This window comes from Triticum aestivum, chromosome 7B (genome assembly GCF_018294505.1).
Source record: "Triticum aestivum cultivar Chinese Spring chromosome 7B, IWGSC CS RefSeq v2.1, whole genome shotgun sequence".
Taxonomy (NCBI): Eukaryota; Viridiplantae; Streptophyta; class Magnoliopsida; order Poales; family Poaceae; genus Triticum; species Triticum aestivum.
This window is the reverse complement of record NC_057813.1, coordinates 302,322,801-302,333,491: the sequence shown is the minus strand read 5'-3', so window position 1 is coordinate 302,333,491 and position 10,691 is coordinate 302,322,801. Positions and strand designations below refer to the sequence as shown.

Here is a 10,691-nt window from a genome sequence, read left to right as displayed (position 1 = left end):
TCCGGGGCCACGTTGCTCCAATCGTTGCCGCGCGCTATTGGGACTTGGCGCTGGGCGGTGAATGGCTGCGGGTTCTCCTCGACAATCCAGCACCACTCTGCTCTCCATTCCTCCCACTTGCTGCGGAGCTCTCCCTCCAGATAAGCTTCCTTCTTGCCAGCTCTCGAGATCCAGGCAATTCCGCTGGATAAAGGCTCTCCTCTCTCAACTCGGGGCATAAAGAAGTGACGGAAAAGAGCTACATTTGGATGGACTCCGACAAAGTTTTTGCAGAGATGTGCGAAAACTGCCATGGTCAGAACGGCATTGGGGGTGAAGTCAAGGAGGCGGAACCCGTAGGTGTTCATGATATCGCAGAAGAATTCAGAGAAAGGCGGGCAGAGCCCGCAGTAGAAGAACAGCGCGAAGAAAGGGTATCCATTCGGAGCCAGTTCCGAGGCGACAGCTGGGAGTACCTCCGTACGCGGATGCGCTCGCGTCTCCGTCGACCAGAAGAGGTAGTAGTACTCCCTCAGCTCCTTCGCGCCGAGCTGAGGGGGGAAGATTGCTCGCTCCTTTCGCAGCGCCGCGAGCCGCTGCGCCTCGGCCGACTTCACGACCTTCCCCTTGTCAGCTTTCGGAGCCATGGCGAAGGTGGTGGGGGAGATCGGCGGTGTTAGTGATGCTGGTGGCGATGGGGGGCGGAGCGCTGCTCTCTTTCAGCTTTGGGAAGAAGGGGGGGAGCGGCGGAGATTTCTGAGATTGAAGTAGCAACCGGCGAGATGGGCGAACTGCCCCTGTTTCCCCTGCTTATAAAGAGGGAGGGGGCGGACGTTCCGTTTTTCCGAATAAAGAAACCACCCACGATCTCTCCCACGACGCTGCATTCAACGCGTGCAGTTCGGGGAGGGCGCGGTGGATACGGAGTAAGATACGGCGTAACCCAGGGCGCGCGTGCCCGTGCCCTGTTTTGGGCCTGGCCCAACAGCGCTCAGTGCCATGTGTGGCCCAGGCCCGGGGGCTCCTGTCGGTGTACTAGAGTAGGGGTACCCTAGTATCCCGAACTTGTGCACGGGCAGTCGCAGCACCCCGCGACAAGGCTTGCCGGGTGACCACCAAGGTCCTCCATGGTTCCTTTGGATCCATTCAAGAATAAAGTGTTCAAGCCAAGAAGACAAGGCCCCGGCAAGAGGAGCTTGCCGGGAAGGCCAACCAAGGCATCTCAAGGAACTTGCCGCGACGCACCACGCGTCCCGGCAAGGCCCGGTGAGCGACAAGCTTTCGGATGCGCCAAGACAACGACCGCGGCAAGGCGCTTGCCGCGGCAAGCTACCACTCTGTACCCGCGCTCCAGTACACCCACCAACGTGTCGCCCTGGGGCCTTTCCAGGCGCGCGTGGCAAGAGGCTGTGCAGCCAGCGGTGCGCGGTGGCAAGCGGCGCTGACAAGACTGCCATCGTGGCGAGCGGTGGCGCCCCTGACGGTCCCTTTCTGCACTGTTTGGGTGACGCAGACGGGCATTTAATGCCTTTGTCCCCTGCCGTTAGGGTTAGGTAGGATACACTGTACAGGTAGCTGTACCAACCGCAATTCCTTTTTCATTTTTACCCTTATCTACGTTGCCAACTGTCGGTGACCCCTTCAGCATATAAAAGGAGGCCCATGCGCAACATAGAGGGGGGAGAGGCAGAGAAAAGCACTCACGTTCGGTCTCGTTAGCAGCTAGTGTGTACTGTAGCACTCAGCGCTCCCGAGCAAGAACTCAATACACTCAGACATGCAGCAGTACGAGTGTTATCTCTCCAGAGAGCTCCGAAGCTGGGTAAACTGCTCGTGTGCTTCGCCTCGATCTGCTCTTCGTGCGATCTCCGCCCCCCACCGAAACGAAAGGGGCTCGGTCCGCCGGTCCCATAGGTGTTCGTGGATCAGTTTCCCCGACAATGAGACTTCGGACTTTATAAAAAAAAGAGCCAAAGAAGCCCATATAAAAAGAGGCCAAAGAAGCCCACCAAATAAAAAAATGACAGAAAAGAGAGAAGGGACAATTGCTACTATCTCTTTTTCCACACTTGCGCTTCAAAGTAGCACCATGATCTTCATGATAGAGAGTCTCCTATGTTGTCAGTTTCATATACTAGTGGGAATTTTTCATTATAGAACTTGGCTTGCATATTCCAATGATGGGCTTCCTCAAAATGTCCTAGGTCTTCGTGAGCAAGCAAGTTGGATGCACACCCACTTAGTTTCTTTTGTTGAGCTTTCATACATTTATAGCTCTAGTGCGTCCGTTGCATGGCAATCCCTACTCACTCACATTGATATCTATTAATGGGCATCTCCATAGCCCGTTGATATGCCTAGTTGATGTGAGACTATCTTCTCCCTTTTTGTCTTCACAACGACCACCATATACCACATATAGTGCTATGTCCATGTCTTGCGCTCATGTATTGAGTGAGAGTTGAAAAAGCTGAAGCGCGTTAAAAATTATGAACCAATTGCTTGGCTGAAACCGGGGTTGTGCATGATGGGAGTATTTTATGAAAATGAAGCATGGCCTAACTATATGATTTTGTAGGGATAAACTTTCTTTGACTATGCTATTTTGATAAGACATGATTATTTGTTAGTATGCTTCAAGTATTACTATTTTTATATTTTATAAGCTTTTATCTTGAATCATTTGGATCTGAACAATCATGTCACAATAAAGAAAATTACATTGAGAATTATGCTAGGTAGCATTCCACATCAAAAATTCTGTTTTTTATCATTTACCTACTCGAGGACGAGTAGGAATTAAGCTTGGGGATGCTTGATACGTCTCCAACGTATCTATAATTTTTGATTGTTCCATGCTATTATATTACCTGTTTTGGATGTTTATGGGCTTTACTCTACACTTTTATATCATTTTTGGGACTAACCTACTAACCAGAGGCCCAACCCGAATTGCTGTTTTTTTGCCTATTTCAGTGTTTCTAAGGAAAGGAATATCAAACGGAGTCCAAACGGAATGAAACCTTCGGGAGCGATCTTTTTGGAACAAACGCAATCCAGGGAACTTGGAGTGGATGTCAAGTAACAAATGATGCGGCCACGAGGGTGCCCGGTGCGCCCCCCACCCTCGTGGGCCCCTAGTTGCTCCACCGACGTACTTCCTTCTCCTATATATATCCACGTACCCCGAAAACATCCAGGAGCACCACGAAAAACTATTTCCACCACCGGAACCTTCTGTATCCGCGAGATCCCATCTTGGAGCCTTCGTTAGTGCTCCGCCGGAGGGGGGATCAACCATGGAGGGCCTCTACATCATATCCAAGGCCTCTCCGATGAGTTGTGAGTAGTTTACCATAGACGTTAGGGTCCATAGTTATTAGCTAGAGGGATTCTTCTCTCTCTCTTCGAATCTCAATACAAAGTTCTCCTCGATCTTCTTGGAGATCTATTGGATGTAACTCTTTTTGCGGTCTGTTTGTCGAGATCCAATGAATTGTGGGTTTATGATCAAGTTTATATATGAGAAATGTTTGAATCTCCTCTGAATTCTTTTATACGTGATTAAGTTATCTTTGCAAGCCTACTAGATTGATCTTTCTTGCAATGGGAGAAGTGATTAGCTTTGGGTTCAATCTTGCGGTGTCCTTTCTGAGTGATAACAGGGGCAACAAGGCACAAATTGTATTGTTGACATTAAGGATAAAAAGATGGGGTTTATATCATATTGCATGAGTTTATCCCTCTACATCATGTCATCTTTCTTAATGCGTTACTTTGTTCTTCATGAACTTAATACTCTAGATGCAGGCAGGAGTCGGTCGATGTGTGGAGTAATAGTAGTAAATGCAGAATCGTTTCGATCTACTTGTCACGGACGAGATGCCTATATACATGATCATGCCTAGATAATCTCATAACTATGCGCTTTTCTATCAATTGCTCGACAGTAATTTGTCCACCCACCGTAATACTTATGCTATCTTGAGAGAAGACACTAGTGAAACCTATGGCCCCCGGGTCTATCTTGTATCATATAAGTTTTACATCTACATTTATTTGCATCTTTTACTTTCTAATCTATATCATAAAAATACCAAAAATATTTATCTTATCATATTATCTCTATCAGATCTCACTTTCGCAAGTGGCTATGAAGGGATTGACAACCCGTTTATTGTGTTGGTTGCGAGGTTCTTGTTTTTTTGTGTAGGTGCGTGGGACTTTTGAGGAGCCTCCTACTGGATTAATACCTTGGTTCTCAAAAACTGAGAGAAATACTTACGCTACTTTGCTACATCACCCTTTTCTCTTCAAGAAAAACCAACGCATGCTCAAGACGTAGCATCTGTTAGCGGACGTTTGTCTTTAGTTTAATTTTCGCTAGGGACCTATCCGCGAATAAGTTCATCGCGATTTAGCCCCTAATGTGAAAACTAGCATAACTTTTTGCTCGTTTTTCCAAATTAGTTGAAACCAACGCCTAAATCTTCGCAACGATCTCTTCTTTCGAGTAAACCAACTTGAACATGATTTTGACAATTTAATATTTGAGTTTAGATTAGATTAGTATTCGATCTTGTTTCATTTGTATCTTGAGTTTCGTAACTCTGTTTGAATTGTTTCTTTTTGCAAATCGTAGCTAATCACATGTACCTACTGTTAAGATCTAATCCATAGGAAAATAATGCAGTTAGGTTTTATTTTCTGGTTAGTTTAGTCGTTTGCTTGTTTCGGGTTTGTTTTGGATCTTTTCTCGATTTCTCTTTGTTTGCTTTGAGTAATTGCTTATGTATGCTATTGTTTGTATACGCTAGATTACCCGGAGTGTGAAGCTTGTTACTCAAATCTCTAGAGTTTGCATATCGTCAGCAAGGCAAGTTACACTTTGATCATACTCTTCTATACCTAGTTTTTACTATGCATTAGTTTTGCCCCTCAAATATTTGCATGAGTAGGATTGGGAACATGTGGTTTGGTTGTAGTACTTGAGGTGGAATTTAATACCTTTTGATCACCCCAGGAATATACGTTATGCTCTATTATTGCTTAACCATGCTCGTAGACGGGGATTGGATCGTGATACACATGGAAGTTATGTGAGTTATTAAACTTGGATAACATTAAGGTGGCAACTTTAATACACATCTGGGTGGATTGGTTGGGGCACCTGGAGAATCCAGTGTTTGGCCATTGAGGAAATCCCAGAGTACCCGTGTGATTTTTCCTCGTTCGCCACCCAGGCTCAAAGGGATCTTATGATATTTCATGCCTAGAAACTTTCGTGTGCAGCCACGAGCCATTATGGGCTCTGGCATAGTTGAGTAAGTTGTATGAGCTCTGGAAGAGATGGACTAGCAGATGTAGGGGAAAGTAGGTGTACCGGTCTACCCGGAGTAGAGAGTTAATGCTTCATCTCTATCTCTACTACTACAGTACACGATTTTTTGAATATTTGAATTTGCCCTCTTCTCTCATGTTTTACCCGCCACATCCAAGATTGAATCATCTGTGACCGTCAACTTATTAGATCGAACGGCCTATATCACCCGGATTCGTCACCCACGCAATCCCGCCAAACCTGAAAACGAGCCGCCCTTCTAGAGAACTCCACAACCCACGGTAGCCTCCAGACTCTGGCAAATCGATTCCCCGCCAACCTCCTCACGCCGATCTTTCCCCTGTAATCTGGATGCTCCGTATCCAGTATTCCAATTTCTCTAGACGGCGGGTCACACACCATCAGCTCCATTGGTCCACCCCCCCTGTCCACACACCCAGCATGGCAGCACCTCCGAATCACCTCCACGTCCAGATTACATCTCCAGCCTCGTCTCCTTGCAGTCTCTGGCTTGCTTCGAAATTTGTTTGCGCCTGGTGATTCCAGGCTCAGAGGAGTTGGACATCCATCTACGGCCAGCTGACCACAGGTGTCGCTGACCACAGGTTAGGTTGCTGATTCTTCTGCTCCTTTGGGAATTTTGCTGCGTGAGAATGTTCTGCAAGTGATTCTTCTTGCTTACAATGATATGAAATACAAATCCACAGGTCCGATTGTAGCTTGCTGATTTTTCTACTTTTCTTGCACGCAAGGTGTTTGTGTTTTTGTCCAAACAGTACACTATGAAAGGCAATGCAACATATGTTCATTCTGTTCATGTCTCATGGCTATTTGTAGATTTGTATATGCTTTAATTATTTTTCTTGGGTTTGGGAACCTAAAAAAATGGTCTAATGCTTATACTGTAGGTTGTGGTTGAAAGCACTTGGCTTACAAAATCAATTAAAATCGACAAGATGGAAGGCCGGGTTCCATTCAGAGATATTACAAATGTTTTCACCCGACAACTTCACCAAAAGGGAACTACTGTAAGTTTTTTTTATTATCTTGATATCTAATTATTATCCTTATCGATCCTTTACCTTGACATACTATTTGTTTTGTTTTGTGGGAAAATATTAGCTGTCGTTGGAGAGCAGAATGATCCTTTAGTTGAAACCAAAAATGCTACGCAAATGAATTCTTCCCAGCGTAAGCGTTACCGTGACCGGGATAGATATCTGCAAATGACTCCATATCAGAGGGAAGCCTATTTGCAAAGGAATCTTGAGTACAAAAGAATGAGGCGTGAGTGCAGTGCAAGTTGTAGCAATACAGAACCAGCACCCCAGCAGAAAAATACAATATCTAATAAGAACATATGCATGACAGGTACTGTTCTCATCGACAAAATATTCATTTCTAATATGGAGGATTTATTCTTTCAATCTAAGTGAGATGTCACCTCCAGTTTTGCAGTTACAGGCCCATTTGCCAAATATGCATCTTGTGCATTATGAAGATTCTGATAATTTGGATAGCGTGTTACGCAGAGAATCATCTTCAAAAACAATGCTTAGTGAATATTTTAGAATGAAATCTGTTGATATTTTTGCGAGGAATTTCTTGTACAAGGAGCTTCCAGAATATTTTGTGTGGGATAGCAGTTGCAAGAATTGGAGACGTCGCAAGCAGAAACGAATTCGGATTGGTAGACTTGTGTCTGCGCACCCTGCTGAAGGAGAGCGTTATTATTTGAGGATACTACTAAATCACGTGAGGGGATCCAAATCATTTGAGGATCTACGAACTGTTGATGGTATTATTTTCTTGACATTTAGAGAGGCTGCACAGAGAAGGGGTCTCATTGAGGATGATCGTAGTATTTCTAATTGTCTCAGCGAGGCTACGGCATTTCAAATGCCATCTGCACTTAGAAGACTTTTTGCAACAATTTTAGTTTTCTGCGAGGTAACAAATGTCCGTGAACTGTGGGACAAGCATTTTGAAGCCATGGGTGATGATTTTCGAAGAGAAAATGTAAATGCTGAAGTAATTGATCAGATGGTGCTTAAAGATCTTAGAAGTTTGTTATATTCAATGGGAAAGGACATAAAGAACTTTGACTTGCCCTGCTTATTGGATGATAATGATTTGGAGAGCTTAGATTGGGGAGAATTATATGATGAGATGTGTATTGAGGTTGAGCAGGAACACTTGGATTTGTATAACAAGCTAAACAATGAGCACCGACTTGCTTTTGATGAGATAATGACTCATGTCTTGCACCAGAAGAGTATGGTTTTTTTCATAGATGGTCCGGGAGGTACAGGAAAAACATACCTTTATAAGGCTTTGCTCGCTAAAGTGCGGTCGATGGGGCGAATAGCTATCACAACAGCAACGTCAGGCATTGCTGCGTCTATCATGCCTGGCGGTAGAACATCACATTCCAGGTTCAAAATTCCCATTAATATTCAGGATGACAGCATGTGCAACTTCAGTAAACAGAGTGGAACTGCAGAATTACTCAAGAGGTCATCTTTAATAATTTGGGACGAAGTTGCTATGACAAAGCGTCAAGCTGTGGAGGCACTTGATAGATCCCTGCAAGATATCACCGGTTGTGGATCACCCTTTGGAGGAAAAGTAGTAGTGTTTGGAGGTGATTTTAGACAGGTTCTTCCAGTGGTGAGGCATGGCAGTAGAGCACAAATTACAGATGCTACACTAAAGAAGTCTTATCTTTGGCAAGACATAAAACATATCAAACTTTGGCGCAATATGCGGGCTTTGTTTGATCCATGGTTCTCTGATTTTCTCCTTAGAATTGGTAATGGTACAGAGGAATCAATTGGTCAATAATATGTGCGCCTGCCTGAAGAAATTGTTATAGGTTACACGGATTTGAAGGCCTCTGTTAGTAAGTTAATTGATGACATATTTCCTCTAATGGACAAGAATGGAAACTCACCGTCCTATATTAGTGCACATGCAATTCTTTCCACAAAGAATGAATATGTTGATGAGTTAAATGATATGCTTATTGACCGATTTCCTGGAGAAGAAAAGGTCTATTACAGTTTTGACTCAGTGGTTGATGATCCACATAATCACTATCAACCTGAGTTCCTAAATTCACTCACACCTAATGGCCTTCCTCCTCATATTCTCAGATTGAAGATCAACTGCCCTGTTATTTTGATTCGCAACCTTGATCCTTCTAATGGTTTATGCAATGGTACAAGGCTTATCATTAAGGCATTTCAAGAGAACGCTATTGATGCAGAAATTATTGGCGGACAATATGCTGGGAAGCGAGTGTTCCTTCCACGAATTCCTCTCTATCCTTTAGAGGATGATGTTCTCCCCTTCAAGTTTAAAAGAAAGCAATTTCCAATTCGGCTTAGTTTTGCCATGACAATCAACAAAGCCCAGGGTTAAACCATCCCAAATGTTGGCATCTATCTTCCTGAGCCGGTGTTCTCTCATGGCCAACTCTATGTGGCTCTGTCTAGAGGGATATCAACACAAACAACTAGAGTACTTGCAAAGCCAAATAAGGATATTGACCCATCAGGGAAAAGCACAAAAAACATTGTCTACAGGGATGTTTTAGTATAATTCATGTACATGTTGTGTATTGCCGTGTGATGTTTCTAATATGGTTGTATTCCTGTAAATAGTACTACCCAGGAAATATATTGTATATAGGGTTTCAGTCATTAGCTTGCCCCTGTGAGTTATTATGTACCAAAAGATATATTTGCAGTGGTATTATTCTAGCATATACAATACTTAAGTCTTATAGATGCACCATTCCTTTTTCAGTTATTGCATATAGCAGAAATCCAGCAACATAAGTGAGCAAATATCATTCTTTATTATACCGAGCCATTGGGCTTCACATGTATATGCAATATACAGACATTTTTTCAGTTTTAACATACAACAGAATCATCAGGTCAACAGAAGGGAGCACAGACCATTTTGCTTTACTCATACGAAATCAATTACAGAGTCATAACAAACCATCTCAACAATGGAGGGACATGCCCCATCCATAGATAGATTACTAATTCTAATCTGATGTGCCTGGGCAGCAAGAACATGAACAGAACCAGCGCGTTGCCTACCAATTTTCAGGAACTTACACAGGTGATAAACCAGGAACGAAGGTTACGAACATCAGCGTAGATGTTGTAGCTTCTACATGCTGGCGCTACATCAGAGTTAGCAGAATCATATTCGAACTCAATGGGGTAGTGCAATGATCCAGCGTCAAGTGCATATCATACTTCACAGTGCTCACTTCAGAGTTTTCAGCATCCAAACGATTCTCACGTTCCTGGTTATCAGCAAAGAGGATCTCGCCATGGTGATACCTTGAAGTTACACCTGCAGAAGCTACAAATACAAGATATGAAAATTCACAATAATGACAACGAACCTACAAATTGTTCTTAATATTGGCAACATCCAATATATTTAGTTACATTGAAAGGACATAGAAACAATTACAATTTAACTATATGATTTTTTTTGTAACCAAGAAATGGGGGCACAAATGTTTCAATCACCACGCTTATTCTTTATTTTTGGAACCTACAAATCAACAATTTTCACAATACTTATAAAAAAAAGGATCACACCCATCAATCATATTCTTCGTTCTTTAATTGGAAAAAAAATCAGAAATTGAATCCCCTCGGGGACATCCGATAAAATCCGAAATTGGAGTACAAATCGTGTTGATGCCTGCTAAGTGCCGAATGTTGATGTAGTGATGCTGCGGTCGGTGCTACTCACCTGCGCCATCGCTCGGAGGCGTGAAGTGTGCCGCCTACCGGCGTGTGTTGTGTGCGGCCGTGGCTACTGGATTCAGGAGCCGCTGTGCCTGCTGATGACGACGGGGCGAGGCCAGCACGATATCCGAATGGCCGGGTCGTGCACTGCGCCAGCGGCATGGGAGTCCTAGGGTCGGTGTTCGGCGGGTCGGCGGGGACGGGAGAAGGTGCGGCGGCGCGGCGGCGCTCCGCTCGACAGCCAGAGGCAGGAGTACCTGGTTCGCGTTTTTGAGTGGGGCTCCATACAGCTAGCCCAGTGGCAAGCTTCAAGGCCCGTCTGGCCGAATGCCAGCCCAAATCCATATTTTAACCTGCAGAAGGTCCAACGATCTCCCCTCAAAGAAAAAACAATTTTGTTAAAAAAATAAAAAAAATAAAAAAAAAATAATTGGGAAAAAACAGAAGGTCAAATAGAACAGGCTATTCTCACGTTTTTTCCATGAATTTTAGGACTGTATATGGACTGATATAGACTACTAAAAAAAGTATATATGGACCCACACATATCCATTTTTTGTTGACAATAAATATTATGCAAGGTAGAA

The 10,691-nt window shown here is 43.9% G+C and overlaps 1 protein-coding gene and 1 long non-coding RNA gene across 2 annotated transcripts; one reads left to right on the top strand and one right to left on the bottom strand.

Moving 5' to 3' along the window:
- Positions 1-5,623: 5,623 nt before the first annotated feature.
- On the top strand, positions 5,624-9,024 carry LOC123162463 (uncharacterized). Its single transcript, XM_044580243.1, has 3 exons — positions 5,624-6,348; positions 6,443-6,691; positions 6,771-9,024. The coding sequence occupies exons 2-3, from the start codon at positions 6,496-6,498 to the stop codon at positions 8,162-8,164; spliced, it is 1,590 nt and encodes a 529-aa protein (XP_044436178.1). The 5' UTR covers positions 5,624-6,348; positions 6,443-6,495; the 3' UTR covers positions 8,165-9,024.
- Positions 9,025-9,275: 251 nt separating this feature from the next.
- LOC123162464 (uncharacterized) lies at positions 9,276-10,412 on the bottom strand. Its single transcript, XR_006481290.1, has 2 exons — positions 10,109-10,412; positions 9,276-9,706 (listed from the first exon to the last, which is right to left on the bottom strand). It is a non-coding gene; the product is annotated as an uncharacterized lncRNA (long non-coding RNA).
- Between the last annotated feature and the right edge of the window lie 279 nt (positions 10,413-10,691).